This window comes from Barbus barbus, assembly GCF_936440315.1.
Source record: "Barbus barbus genome assembly, chromosome: 11".
NCBI lineage: Eukaryota > Metazoa > Chordata > Actinopteri > Cypriniformes > Cyprinidae > Barbus > Barbus barbus.
This window is the reverse complement of record NC_136739.1, coordinates 2,378,673-2,393,402: the sequence shown is the minus strand read 5'-3', so window position 1 is coordinate 2,393,402 and position 14,730 is coordinate 2,378,673. Positions and strand designations below refer to the sequence as shown.

The window sequence follows — 14,730 nt, the reverse complement described above, 5'->3', positions numbered from 1 at the left end:
TTTTTAACCCTGCCCATAAACACAATAGAAAATAGATTTAATGGTTATGATGGGAATTGTATTGGTTTTAATGGAAACTATAATGGTGTCTACTGGTATGTGATGGATTCTGTTGGTGGGATGTTAAATCCTATTGGAAAAATGCCCAAAACACACTACAAAAAGGATTTCTTTAATGGTTTCACTGGAAAAAGCTAATGGTGTTTTAATGGAAACCATTGGGATTTCTGTGATGGTTTCTATTATTTGTTTGTTTTTTAGGGAAAGTTTTATTTTGTCCAAAAAATCATAATACAGTCCTCAAAAACAAATCAAAAGATCTCTATCGGATGAAAAATATTCATGTTTACATGAATAGAGTGGATGTGGTTTGAGGTTGAATTATAGCTGTTGTAAATGTGTGACAACAAACCTGCTTGGTTCATGTATCACAGCTTCTAATGTGGAAATGATGCGCATGTGGGAGATGCGAAAGCGTAGGCCTATATGTCGTTGTGTTTGGGTTGAGTTTGTTCCACAGAGTGTGAAACGTTTGCTGGTGCCATCAAAATTATGCGGGACATCATCAAAAGATTCTTAATTTTGAATTACAGTCTTTGACATCTTTCTAGCTAAACTGGTATAAGACTGTTAGTTTGTAAGTGTAATGTGATATGTTGTTGACATTATACATTGAACTTCTATATTCAGAGGGATGTAATCTCTCAATATCAAGAATTATGACCAGACATGCTCATACTGTGACCTTGTGTGCATTTGTGGGTAGTTCTGGAAAGAGATATTTCTGTATATCTCTTTCTATCCATGTTTGAAACAAACTGTAGGCAGCACAAATGATTTGCAGTATGTTACAGTTTTTATGGTACTGTTTTGATCACACTGGTTGTTACTAATTTCCTTCCTAAATCGATCATATGGCTAAGCTATTCACATCTAGGTATGCCACATTAATTAATCGTATCTTACTGTTTTTCTTTATTTACTTCACCATTTAAGCAGCCAATTTAAATCATCATTCAATATAGTCTCTGTTTTATATATTTATTGACAGAAAAAAATATATATAATTTTCTCTTTTTGGGGGGGGGGCACTGAACAAAATTCATACTATCATTGATTATTGGTCCATGGGATCAAAATAACAATTAAAAATTGCCCAAGCTAGATACATTTAGCTTGGCATAGCTACAATTCAGCATTAGGTTGTACAAGCCACCAGATGAAACCATCTGACACAGAGAACATTAAGACTGCATGTGCGGTGCATATGCAATATGCAGATTCAGGCATTCAGGAAAGTCTGTTTTGTTTGGCAGAAAGGCAATAGTTTTGTCCTGTGATATTCTTTAGTGTAGGCTAAGTAAAATTCATCCAGCAGTAAGTCCAAGAGCAGTTAAAGCATGAGCTCACTGATGCCACTAGAAATTGGCTCAGGCAAGATGAGAGTTGTGGTTCATATCTCTGTGGGATCCTCCCCGTTTCTGCACTTCACGCATGTCCACATATTCGGCGTTGTTTAGATCATGCCGGTTTACATTCCTCTGAAACAGTAAATCATTTGAATTTGAAATACTGGTGTACCAGATAGCCACAGACATATTGCATTACTGGCACAAATACAGTGTTGGCACAATAGAGGAAAGAACTTACCTGCATCGGGACATAGGTCAGTGTATCAGAAGACTCAGGCTTTGTGACCTGGAGAGGAAAACAAATAAAACACAATATATAAATGCATATCAGCTCAACTGCAGGATATCAATGTAATTGTCTTAGACTTAAAACAATCAAACATATTTGATGCTATTACACTGTGATTCCATTCAGCTTTATCTAATAAAAAAAAGAAAAAGAAATTAGCTAAAACTGTACTGGCCTGAGGGCCAGCCAAGTTGCAGATGAGTTTGTTTTTTCATCAGAACAGATTTGGAGAAATTTAGCATTACATCGTTTGCTCGCCAATTAATCCGCAGTGAATGGGTGCCGTCAGAATGAGAGTCCAAACAGCTGATAGAAATGTCACAATAACCCACAAGTAATCCAGTCCATCAAATAATGTTTTATGAAGCTGTCTGTTTGTAACAAATCCATCATTGAGGTGTTTTAACTTTAAACTGTTGCTACTGGACAAAATAATCCATAATAACTTTACAATAACTTGATCTGTGCATATTTCTGTCCTGATTGAGAGAATTAGGGCAAGCTATATTATGGATACAGGACTACTTTAGCCGAAAGCAACTGTTTGAAGTTAAAAATGATGGATTTGGGGGGGGGGTCACTTCACAAGACATCAACTGATGGAGTCATGTTGATTACATTTTTGTTTTGTTTTTATCAGCTGTATGGACTTTCATTATGATGGTACCCATTCACCGCAGAGGATCCATTGGTGAGCATGTGATATAATGCTACATTTCTCCAAATCTGTTCTGATGAAGAAACAAACTCATTTACATCTTGGATGACCTGAGGGTGAAAATTTAAATTTTTGGGTTAACTATTACTTAAGAAATGTTTTCAAATATAAAGCTGACAATTTTATTAAACCCCAATAAACAGCAGATGCTAATGCTAAGAAGCAGTGCTTGCACTTAAAAGACAGGGAAAAAAGTACGGAATGCACAAAACAGCATTAAGTTATAATTTATCAAGTGGTGAGTGTTTTATAAAAGCAGTAAGGTCCTTGAGGAAGTGCTGTAGTGTGAATATAATCAATCTGTTGTGCATAATAAGAGCACTGTGACTGCAGAATACTCACAATATAGCACAGCCTCTCCGTCTTGATTAAATAAACAAATGCAACAAGATAAGTATACAGACACTATACTGATAAGATAACAACACAAACATAAAATAAAAAGTTATTAAATAAGTTTTACCCTCAATCTGATGTAGACTGCAGTAAGAATAATACTGTAGATAGACAGCATTACCACCACTATTATCAGACCACAGATTAATATGGTATACATTTCTTCAGGTGTACGACTTTCTACAGGTGTGCGATCTTGGTTATTTGTTTGGTTAGTGAATGGACAACTCTTCGTCGGTGGAGCCAAAGACTTATTGCAACCTTTAAAAAAAATTGTATAAAGGTTATTGATGTTTTTTTAAATGCAAGATTCAAACCAAATCTGAAATATTCCACATTCCTTGCATGCATTTCTGGGTAGCTATATAAAACAGATTAACTGATGCACTGTTGTTTACACTGAACTTACCTCGGAAAAGCTTGATTTTCGGTCCTTTTTGAGTTTGGACTGGAAACGGTTTAATTTTGGACATCTCACAGGAAAATGTATTTTTGTGTAAGCCCTCAGGTTTCATTAAGGTGAACGTGAATTTGTTGTCCTTGCGCTCCCATGTACAGTCATGTTTAAGCTTGTCCTGTACTTGGCTTTTGTTATAAACCTCACAAACAATTTTATTATTCATTTTCAACTTGGCTTCCAATTGAAACTTTTCTTCTCCGTTAAACACGCATGTGACACTGACAGAGTCGTCGTCATTGAATGTGTGGTTGAGAGGTTCACTCACGTTCCAACTATAAACTGAGGTGACAAAGAAGAAAATCAGTTTAGTTCATTTATAGATCAAATGTTTTATATTTCAGTTTTACAGTTTGACGTTGACCGTGTTTATATGCACCCAATTTAAGTTTAAGTCTTTATTTTGAAAACCCCATTTACATGCTCCACAGTTATATGAACCTTCCTGAATATATACATATTCCTGAAATGTATAATGTATGTAAAAAATAAGACGTGCACATTCTGTTCTTTCTTGCTATTTATTATGATGCATTTAGTACTTTTGAACAGTAACTTAATCAGCTTATTCTCATTCACGTCATCAAAATTGGACACAACAATGTAAATAAATGAATATTCAGTTATATTCATGATACTTTACAAGACTCAAAATTAATTTAGGCATTTGACAACTGTCTCCGGAAACCAGAATATTTGTTAAATCTGGTTTTGGCAATCAGGACATTTATATAATTCTGATTAATGCAGTGTTTTATTTTAATTCACTGATTTTTACTGCTGACTTAAACATGTCGAGCTAAATAAAAATGACCAGTTAAAACCAACTTATTGCTGGTCTAATTTATATTCAGTTTCGTTATGGTATTAGTGATCAAATTTAAGCAGTTCAACTAGACTCTGCCAGTAAGAAACCATTAGCTATTGCCGGTGCCAAGAACAAACCATCTAGGAATTTAAGCTGGTCTAAATTAGACTGGTCTTAGTTTTAATCAGCATGTTTGGTGTGAATGTACACAGACCAGTAACTGACAACAGCATTAAAAAGGTTAGCCTCTTACCATTGTGAAGTATGAAACAAAAGCTGAAAGTGAGCAGAGTGAACCTGTCAGGCATGTTAACGTGTCCTCGTCAGTTCGACAGTGTGATGCTGGCCGAAGCGCTTCAGTTTGTTTTTGCTGGAGTGAGAAAACACAGGAACTATGTGGGTTGGATGATTAATATCACCCATAGACATCACATTTGTTTACTCAGTGTGAAGTGAGAAATTGATTATGCGATTAGAGAAGGCAGCAACATTTAACACACTTGTTAAACAATTCAGTATTTTGAAGTGAATCATAATGTGTGATACAATTTGAGTTTTAACCTCTTTTCTTAAGGTGTCCCAACTGAGACATGCGTCTGATGGCGAGGAAGTGAGTGGGCAGCTTTCTTGTAATAGGATGTTGTTGAAAGGAAAATGTTTGATGTACAACAATGTTAGGAAAAGCCCATATCCCACTAAATGAGCAATAAAGTTATTCTGATCAACTTACTTTCATATGCAGTTTAGTGTCATAAGAATAAAAAAGTCATATACAGTATTCTCGTTTTGTTCACATTAGTTATGATCAAATGCTCAGCTATGTAAAATTGTGGGTTTTGCATTAGCCAGCATATAGACACATGATTTACATATCCTGGAGCACAAAAGCAGTCTTAAGTCGCTGGGGTATATTTGCAGCAATAGCCAAAAATACATTGTATGGGTCAAAATTATAGATTTTTCTGTTATGCCAAAAATCATTAGGACATTAAGTAAAGATCGTGTTCCATGAATATATTTAGTAAATTTCCTACTGTAAATATTTCAAAACTTAATTTTTGGTTAGTAACATGCATTGCTAAGAACTTCATTTGGACAACTTTAAAGGCGATTTTCTCAGTATTTTGATTTTTTTGCACCCTCAGATTCCAGATTTTCAAATTGTTGGGTCACATATAAGTTTTTATTTTTTTCACCACCAATTAGGCAAATAAATGATGCAATGATAGCTGTCCTAGTTGTGGCAACAGTTGTTTGTGATTCAGACGTATACATTGTAAAGCAGGCTCTTTTCGGTTCCACATCCTGTTGAAGCATCACAAATATGAAAGCACAGCAAGTTATCAGGTAGTAGCATGTCCTGTTTTTGTGATGGATAGCTGAGGTTCACAAAACAAAACCACTTGTGATGACTTTGTGACTTTTTGGTGATAGGAAAGATTGATACTGATGGATGGCACAAGTTTGACTTGTTTTTACTGATAAAAATTCATTACAATCGGTTGCGTTATTTGACTGTGTCATATGACTTACTATGGTATGAGAGGAGAGTCATTGCAGGTTTTTGTGATGTAAAAAATTAATCCAATATAAATCATCTCAGATATTTTTTCCAATACAAATAACAAACAAATAGAAAATGGGGGAAAAAAGACTTACAAGTCTAACCTAGTTACATACCCGTTAACTAACATTTGGTCAAAGCATCTTTTGCTTTTAATACAGTTGTTTTCTATAAGGGTCATATCATATCATAAAGTGACTTGAGGATTATAATTACTATTTTAGTAAGAATGTGATTCCAAACAGAGTAGCATGCCCCATTATATCAGGCTGCACAATAGTGCAACCAGATAATTTTAGGTTTTTCTTAGTTTTTTCTTAAAAGTTTCTGTTTGTTTGTTATGTGAATATCTCATTAAAGGTGGAAAATATCAATTAAAACATCAGAGGTGTGTGCACTTTTTATAGTCACTGTATAGAATGAGGTGTACAGTGTCATATCCTCAAATTGTAATTTTTTGTAAATTTTTTCCTACCTTGTTACACATGTGGTGTTCTCAGTCAAACAATAGCTTATAGATTTCTCATCATGTTATATAATTACCAAATATTGGATTCAGTCTATTAGACCTCATTGATCTGAGCTTATGCACCTCACCACATTTTTTGACTGAAAAAAAGCATTACTGTAGATAATTCTGGCAATGTTCAATCAAAAACTGAGGTGCATTAGCTTAGACCAAGAAAACCTGTGCTTACCGAATGAAAACAAGTTAACCAAAAAACTGAATCCAATTTTTGGTGATAATAAAGCACAATGGGAAATTTACAAGCAATTTTTTTTAAATTGGCAGGCAAATTCGTGAAAGATTTTTCAGCACAGCACAACGGTTAAATGTAAACATGTTTATTTCATTCTAATAAAATGTAAAGAAAACGAAATAACAAAGACAAATGTTGTGTAAATACATGTGAATACATGCAAGTGAGAAATCATGTGAGTACATGTAATTGAAAAATACAGTGAGCACATGCCAATACATGCAGGTTAAAATTACATGAAAATACATGCAGGAGAAAATGACATGTGAGTACATGCAAATGGGAGATATTACCCCCTTAGAATTTCATATAGCTCTCTTTTTGTGAAAGCATAGGTGCCGTGGCGGAAGAGACCCTCCATTTGCAGGCGATCATCTGTGTAATAGAGACGAGTGACATCTGAGTGACATTTGTTCATGTTATTGTCAGTCTAAACTTGAGTAAATCTATTCAGAAATTCAGTACAGCTTGTCAACACAAAACTCAACGTGACCTGCCATGCTAATCATTTCAGCAGGGCAGTCTGTTAAGGAAAATCATTAGAATAGACATGTTTCTCACCTGTAGAATTAAACTGCAGGAAGTGATGATTAGGAGGGCATATAGGAGAGGAAGTGGGCCTACATCATTTTCGATAGCTTCCCGCTCTGAAGTCTGGCTCTGGCTCTGGCTCTGGGTCTGGGTGGATGCAGTGGGGCAGTTTGGATTTTCTATAAAAGAAGATAGAAGATTTAATTACTAAAGTTACCCTCTGGATGACACCCTATGCCCACCCAGTATGACTATCACTGAAAACGTTTTTAATTTTCATCATTTTAATTTTTAACAATGATCAAAATTTAGTGGATGGGGCCTCCACCTTTTTGACAACAGGAAGCTGGGGAGTCTTTAACGGCTAACCTTCTCATCTTTGATGATTGTTTTTTCAGTTCTTTTGTATTTTCAAGCGCTTACGTTAGCAGACTTGCGTCATAAAGAAATCTACATTTTCAAAGAAAAACATCATTCTCGTGTAAAGTCAAAGTTTCCACTGGTAATATCAAAAATGTAGAGCAGTAAGTGCTGTAAAGCTGAACATGCCGGGGAGGCCCCATTTCCACCCACATGACCTCAGGTGACAACATTTCCTTGCACACTGTTTTATAATCTGGCTCCCTCTAGTGCTTTAACAATGTGTCGTGAACGCAATATTCAAATTTGATATTAAAAGAATGTTACTGAAATAAAAAAAAAGTATGATAACATATAGTATTTCATTTAAGTGATTACAATATGGCTTCTAAAATGCATTGCTTGTTTGTTATTTCAATAATTGTTATTAGTAATAGTTATTAACACAAAAACACAATATTGTTGAATATCATACTTTAACAACTGTGTACAAAATAGGTGAAACTTTGGGGAAACCACATGCAAGAGACTGAAAACAAGACTAGGCTATCGCTTACCTTGTATGTAAACAAGAGTGCCGTTCCCAATCGTTCTGAGATAAGGAGGTGGGAAGAGAATCTCGATCTCACAGCGATAGAGGTCTGTGTCGTTCCCTCGCAGTCCAGCGATGATCATGTCCACTCTTCCAGAGCTCATATTCCCTCTGCAGTTAACTGGGCCATCTGTTGTGAAGTAGGGCTCAGAGAGGTTGACATAAGCGCTGCAGATCCTCTCACGGCCATGCAAACCTTTGTACAGAGATACCTGCATGTCCTCAGGCTTTAACTTTGAACTGAAGGAGCAGCGGAAAGGGACTTCTCCCTCTTTCCCAACCACACGATAAGGCTGAGACACACGCAGAGCTGGAAACAAAACCAAAGACCATCAGATGTAACCCAAATAGGCTACTCCCTGCCTTCTAGTTTTTCCTTCTGCTTGGGTGATTGTTTAACTGCATCACAAATGCTAAGTAAAGTTGAAAGTTTTAATCTGAATGAACAGCTATGACAAAAGTAGCCTAAGGTTCACATTAAACTAATATGATATGTAGGCTACATATAGAATAATATTCTGAGAATTCTGTCTGAAAATGAGGATCTGGATCATGTTGGAAGTTGTACATTTAGGTCACCCACAGTTTTGCTGCATATTAAAATAAACATCCTTAACTGTCATTGAACAAGAGATAATAGATAGGCTACATTCTTCATAAAAAGAGTAATTATTAATAAAATCTACTTTAGTATTAAAGCAGTCTTTGCCACACAGAGGTAAAGCTGTTATCATCTAGACTATCTGTGACTGACAAGCAACAAACATTAGAAGCTCAGCTGGTACTTACCCAATCCTAGAGGGATATATATAAAGATTCTAATAAGTGTGATAATCATTGTGTCATGTAATAACTGTGGAGGTATCCCCCCGTCTCTTTATACTTGAGTGAGCTCTGGAAACATCTTTGTGACATCAGTAACGTAGCAGGAAACCTCAAGCTGACTGCAAATGCCCGTAAAGTGCTCAAAATTTTGCAAGTAATGAAGACAATTTGCACAATATGTGTAATCAAGGGGAAAAAAATCGAATGAGCATAATGAGACTCGAGAAAAAAACAGTACAATAGCAGTGGAACTGGAACATTTGGTTAAGGGTGTGGTTTGACTCTCAGCCTATCATAAAGCCCAGTGGTCAAGAGATTACTTGACTCTGAATTTGGGGAAAATATTAAAAGCAGATATACTATTCAGCACTTTCGGAATTAGTTCAATACATTCTTTTTTCAGTTGGTCAACATATCCACATGATCACTTGTTCATTATTGCATCATATCAGATCATATTGGAAACTGTCTCTTGGGAGCAATGTTTATAAAATACATAAAATGAAAGGATAATTAAGTTTAATCTGAATTGTATTAATTGTATGAAACTTATATTAGGTGTTTTTACCTACTATTTACTTATACTACAATTAAAGCTTTTAATGCATTTATTGTGTACATACTGTATATGTCTTTCTTTGAAACAAAAATTTGCATTCCTGCATGACATTATGGAGAACAGTGGTTACCGTCTTGCCACCCACCATCCTGCTCTTTTTTCCTGTAATTTCCTGTCTCACTGTTGCTAACGAATTATACTGCTATAGCAGTATATTTTACAGTGGGGTTCAGATTTGCATTTTATTGCATAATAAGGGCAATACAGTAATTACAGATGCAGTAGTTACAGACGCTAAAACTGAGGTGAGAGAGTTGTAATGATCATGCATTCAACAAAAGATCTTGATTAGCTTGACTTTTTATTAAATAAATTGTATTTTTCTCTTCATCATGATTTCAAATCCTACACAAGTCACACTAAAGCAATGGCAGAATGAAACACGTTTGCAACAAATGAAACGCAGCAGGTTTCCTTTAAAGTCAGAGCATCATATAGTGTTTCACTGAAAAAAAACACCCACTGGAGGTCAAAATCAGTCTAATATGGCAATATGCTGCTCAAGAAACATTTCTTATTATTATCTATGCTGAAAAGAGTTGAAGTATCCAGCAGTTAAAACTCCCTGCTAAAGAACATCATTCGTTTTAAATAAATAAAAAAATTCTAACATGAGAAACATTAAATAAACCTCTAACATTAAATATTTTTACTGCTACTTTTGAGCAATTTAATGCATCCTTGTATGTATTAATAAGAAATGCACCAAATTAGCATATTTTGGATGATTTCTGAAGGATAATGTGACAATGGCTGCTGAAATTCAGCTTTATCGTCACAGGAATAATTTACATTTTAAAATATATTCAAACGCAAAACAGTTATTTTACTCACAATATTACTATTTCACTTTATTTTTGATCAAATAAATGCAGACTTGTTGAGCATAAGAGACTTCTTACAAAAACATTAAAAATCCTAATCATTCCAAATCTTTGACCCCCAGTGTTCATATATTATACAATATCTATCATATATACTGAACAGCAATAGATACAAGAACAATTAGTAGATCTGTTTAGTACACTCTCAGCTGATAGGAGGTACAATGTTGCTTCGCTGATGATATTTGCTGGTTGCTGAGCTCATCAGCGTCGTTGAAATCCTCTTGGTCTTGTGTTTATGTAGGGATTCTCAGGTGGCTCTGTGTTCTTGAGTTTATACTGAAACAAAAACACCATATCAGCATTTTAGCGCATGAAACAACATATAAACCTTCTGAACACTTCAAATTGGTTATGAATTTATATAGGACGTTGTGTCCCTGCAAAGACCTGCATATGTGAGTAAACGTGGTTGCAGATGTAGATACTCACTCTGAGGTAAACGAAGAAGACAGTGATGAACAGATCATATACAGCGAGGACCCCAAAGCCAACAGCTAGTGCCAGTGTCTGATCATTGGAACAAGTGATAGTTGATTCTATGAGCTGCAGAGCATCTGAAATAATGCAAACAATACTAAATAAAGTGCTGTTTTAATATAATATTTGAATGCATTTTTTATACTGTATTGGTTTAACTCATCAAGGGTGCAATGACCCTGTTGGTCTTTAAAGAAGGTCCAGCTGGTCTGCAGTTTGGCAGCAGACTATCATAGGCTGGTTTACACTATTTAAGCAAGGGATTAGACCAATGCAATAATCAAATCATAAACTGGAATTAAACACATTCAAATGTGAATTCAAATGAATTGCTTCTTGTTTTACCTGTAATGAGCAATATAGTCTGGGATGCAGATGTCCTGATTTGTGTGTCGATGTTGCAGTTGTAGAGTCCTGTGTCACTGGCTTCAGCCCTTAGAATCTTATATGAGACGGAGGAGTTTTGTACGTACACCTGAAACCGCTGCCATGACTGATTGCTGTGCACATCACTCAGATTTGTTGAGTGCAGTTTTGTATCTCCCTTGTATAGAGAGAAAGATGGGTTTTCATGCTCTGCAAGTGCTGGACAGGACACAAATGTTGTTGCATTCTCATCCGCTCTTTTTATTTCGACTGAAAGATAAAAGCATATGTGCACATTGTGTTTTGAGATCGAGGATGTAGTGCACTGCACATGGAGTTGGCTGTTTCCTCCGCTGCTTTTTCCCCCTCTTTTATTTTAATTTTTTGTCTGTTGACTTGCTTCTTTAATGCAAAGTTGAATTTTGCAATATTAATTTCAAGTATACAGCATCTCTCTTTGATAAATATTCTGGAGACACTCAGTTATAAATATGCTGCACACCACATAAATCAACTGCGCAACTGAATTAAGAAGCAACAGAAAATCTCAAACCTTTGTGGAGTGAGCAGCTTGAGGAGGATTCAGTAAGTTCAGCACAGAAGAGGGTAAGGAGAACAGCCGTGGCTATGATCATCTGCTCAAGCATTTCTGCACTGCTGCTCCGTGCACGTGAAAACAGGGGAATATGACTTCAGAGCTGTTACAGACAGATGCACGGGGTGAGGGGGTGGAGGCTGTTTCCTACTTGCATCACAATTTAGTACTATGGAGGACTGAGGAAAGCAGCCAAACATTTGACAGGGGACTGCATTTGTCTCTGGAGAATAATAAAGTGTTCCCTTATGGTTATCTTCTTTTGTACTTAATAAAAACAATGAGTAAAAGAGGAAAACTGGTAAAAATACCATGAAATGAACATCGTTCCAACACAATCAAACTTTAAGAAACAAAGAAAATAAACACAGACCAGATATTTTTCAATTTTCATGTGTAGGGTTTTTAAAAGCTGAAAAGGTTATTTGGGACGTGAGTAATTTTCCCTGTTGCTGAGTTTTACATAATGAGATCACATTTATTCTTTTTTTTTTTTTTCAGCACTGGCACGCACAGATACACTGTCTTGCAGTGCAGCATTGCAGTGATAAGAGGAAATGAACAATAACAAAAGGAAAGAAGAGGTGTTGTCGGCAGTGTTGTGGTTACATTTTACATTCAGAGTAACAAGTACGTTTTACCATCAGCATTCTGTAACATTCTGCAACTGCTGACTGTTTTTACGAGCAAGCAAAGGCTTCTCTATCTCTAAAAACAGTCTTGCATTCTCTGCGTCTCTAAGTCATTAATAAATAATGTGCATCCTGTTCTAAAAAAAAAACAAATAGAAAATTAAATTCTTTCTACTTACAAATTCTTCTTTTAAATATTGCTTTGATTATGCTAAGAATGCTATTTTAGTATTTTAGTATTTTATATATTATATCTTCAATGCACTGATAGGTGCTTTAATTTCTTAATACATTCATTAAATATTTATATTGACCCACTTAAAAGTGCATTAAACTAGCTTTGAAAATCCCATGCAGTAACAGATATAACCACTAAATGGCAGAATAGACACCGAATCTCTTGCACCTGTTGCTTAGTTTAACACACAAGGATGTGAAATTCACTATATGGCATTTTTTTTTTTTTTTTTTATAAATATCTATTTTTAGTTCGTTTACATCTGCTATGTTCTTGTATGATTTAATATTTTTTACATTTTCAGTTTTTGAATTAATTTATTATATTTGGTCTGTTTTTTACACTGAATGCAGAGCATTTTCAAAAAAAAAGAGTGCGCATACTATACCTCCTCACTAAGAATAGAGATAGTGATGTAGACCACAGAAATATGGTCATGATGAGATTGTAGTGGTCTCAGTTTCACATAGTGTTGATGAGTCACACTTGATTGATGTGGTTAGGCTTCAGGCCTTCATCTAGTCTCATTTCATTACTCTTCGAACCCTTAAACTACTAACATTATATCTGTACGTCCACCTGTGGAATCACACAGAAGCTTGTGTGTAGAAGCATTAAGTTAATTAAATTGATAAGGTGTTCTATAAATGTTTAGGGGACACAAAAATGTTACATTATGAGATAAATATCAACATATTGCGGCCCAAAAATATAGCCTATATAAGTGCGGCCTAATGCATTTCAAAGCACACTTGATACATATGCTCAAATTTCCAGTGGGAGAACCACTGTGTCAAAACACAAGTTTTTATTTTTTTGTATTATTAATAACAAGAACAAGTTACATGTATATAACAAACATTATACATGATTTAAACAATTATACAATAGAAAAGCTGTATGCTACAGTAATACAGATATATATATAAATATTAAAGCGTTAACAAACTTTCACCGTTTTAATTGCCTTTTGTTTCATAGAAAATCGTATAGTAGGGTAGTGTGGGGTGAGACGCCCCCCTACTGTTTTCCCCAAAATAACCACAAGATAAAGTCAAGATAAATTTTTTTGTGAATATGAAATTTTGCATGTAAAAAAATTAAGATTTATCATGTAAACGTGACTGTGCTTTTCTCTGCTATTCTCTATAAGATACCAAATAATACATATTTCCAAAACAAAATGACTGTCAATGTTTTGTACATTAAAATCACAGACATTTTGCCAAAATTGTTTTACAAAAGGGCCATGCCAAAACAAATGTACCACAGTTTCAGGGCAACTGACACAAAAGGTGCAGCTAAAATCAATAACAGATTGAAATTTTACCAAATAATATTTGGCTGGGTAAATCCTGTGTATAATTTTGAATGATACTCCTTTAACTTGTTTGTAATTAAATATTGCTTAGGTATTAACCAAACCTTTTTCCAAACGATAGTGTCTGTCTGGTGATTCCAATATTATAATTTTCCAATATTATAATATAATTCTTGTCTGATGTTTAAATAACATACACACTTCATAGCCCAAAAAACTTTGGTGTAGTCCCCTGGTGTTACAGGAAGCTTATAATGTGCCAAAAATTCACCATGAGTAAATAGATAACCATTTATATTAAATAACTGATCCACCAATGTGATGCCATTATCAAACCAGTGCTTCAGAAAAAGCGATTTGTGTTTATATAATATATCCTTATTGTTCCATATATACTACCTATGCGGTTAAAATTGTGCTATGGATCAAAGACCATGATAAAAAGGCCTGAGGCTAAATTCTGCTGGTATTTTATCAATCGATACATCTATAAGAAAAAAAAATTATATCAGCAAATTTTGAGAGAATATGGGAGGGAATTAGGATTTCTAACAATTTGTTTAAGCCAGTTAACCTTACATGTATTATTTAATATTGCAAAGTCTCCATTTTAATATGAATCCATAATAACTGTCTTCTTTATGTGTTTTATTTTTTCCAAATAAAGTCAATCATTATTTTGTCAATTAAGATGTTAAGCCATAGCTGCATAAATAAGAATGCATTCTATGGAATACATACCATAATAGTTAGTTTCGAGACATTACTTTATGGCCATAAGCTCATATTTAGCCAAATGTAAGTAGTGTCCAAACGCAAGTGAGTCGTGTTTCCATGCCCTGCGTGACGTCACACCGGGTAGGGCGCAATCGCGTGGATTTC

At 34.9% G+C, this 14,730-nt stretch overlaps 3 protein-coding genes across 4 annotated transcripts; all 3 read right to left on the bottom strand.

The window, feature by feature from the left end:
* Nucleotides 1–840: 840 nt before the first annotated feature.
* Nucleotides 841–4,467, bottom strand: LOC306876642 (uncharacterized protein). 2 transcript variants are annotated; one of them, XM_079427972.1, is made up of 6 exons: nt 4,334–4,467; nt 3,225–3,554; nt 2,883–3,076; nt 2,762–2,782; nt 1,651–1,698; nt 1,036–1,541 (listed from the first exon to the last, which is right to left on the bottom strand). In XM_079427972.1, exons 1-6 carry the CDS (start codon nt 4,386–4,388, stop codon nt 1,431–1,433), a joined length of 759 nt encoding a protein of 252 aa, XP_079284098.1. In that variant the 5' UTR covers nt 4,389–4,467; the 3' UTR covers nt 1,036–1,430. The 2 variants fall into 2 exon arrangements, with proteins under 2 accessions (XP_079284099.1, XP_079284098.1); XM_079427973.1 differs by lacking the exon at nt 2,762–2,782 and having other exon boundaries at nt 841–1,541; nt 4,334–4,450.
* A 2,009-nt stretch (nt 4,468–6,476) lies between these two features.
* On the bottom strand, nt 6,477–8,925 carry LOC306876641 (T-cell-specific surface glycoprotein CD28-like). Its single transcript, XM_079427971.1, has 4 exons — nt 8,678–8,925; nt 7,854–8,198; nt 6,967–7,115; nt 6,477–6,780 (listed from the first exon to the last, which is right to left on the bottom strand). Exons 1-4 carry the CDS (start codon nt 8,724–8,726, stop codon nt 6,703–6,705), a joined length of 621 nt encoding a protein of 206 aa, XP_079284097.1. The 5' UTR covers nt 8,727–8,925; the 3' UTR covers nt 6,477–6,702.
* Nucleotides 8,926–9,617: 692 nt separating this feature from the next.
* Nucleotides 9,618–11,742, bottom strand: LOC306877234 (uncharacterized protein). The gene is made up of 4 exons (XM_079428874.1): nt 11,616–11,742; nt 11,042–11,332; nt 10,649–10,773; nt 9,618–10,495 (listed from the first exon to the last, which is right to left on the bottom strand). Exons 1-4 carry the CDS (start codon nt 11,707–11,709, stop codon nt 10,421–10,423), a joined length of 585 nt encoding a protein of 194 aa, XP_079285000.1. The 5' UTR covers nt 11,710–11,742; the 3' UTR covers nt 9,618–10,420.
* Between the last annotated feature and the right edge of the window lie 2,988 nt (nt 11,743–14,730).

Bases quoted from the DNA above. Each gene is read 5' to 3' on its own strand.
- LOC306877234 (XM_079428874.1), bottom strand. From the start codon at position 11,709: ATGCTTGAGCAGATGATCATAGCCACGGCTGTTCTCCTTACCCTCTTC. The intron at 11,333-11,615 runs GTTTGAGATTTT...TTTATCTTTCAG, and splicing joins AAGCTGCTCACTCCACAAAG to TCGAAATAAAAAGAGCGGAT. The intron at 10,496-10,648 runs GTGAGTATCTAC...TTTTTGTTTCAG, and splicing joins TCTTCTTCGTTTACCTCAGA to TATAAACTCAAGAACACAGA.
- LOC306876641 (XM_079427971.1), bottom strand. From the start codon at position 8,726: ATGATTATCACACTTATTAGAATCTTTATATATATCCCTCTAGGATTG. The intron at 8,199-8,677 runs GTAAGTACCAGC...TTTTGTTTCCAG, and splicing joins ATATATCCCTCTAGGATTGG to CTCTGCGTGTGTCTCAGCCT. The intron at 7,116-7,853 runs GTAAGCGATAGC...CTTCTTTTATAG, and splicing joins CACTCTTGTTTACATACAAG to AAAATCCAAACTGCCCCACT.
- LOC306876642 (XM_079427972.1), bottom strand. From the start codon at position 4,388: ATGCCTGACAGGTTCACTCTGCTCACTTTCAGCTTTTGTTTCATACTT. The intron at 3,555-4,333 runs GTAAGAGGCTAA...TTGTCACCTCAG, and splicing joins TTGTTTCATACTTCACAATG to TTTATAGTTGGAACGTGAGT. The intron at 3,077-3,224 runs GTAAGTTCAGTG...TTTTTTTTAAAG, and splicing joins GAAAATCAAGCTTTTCCGAG to GTTGCAATAAGTCTTTGGCT.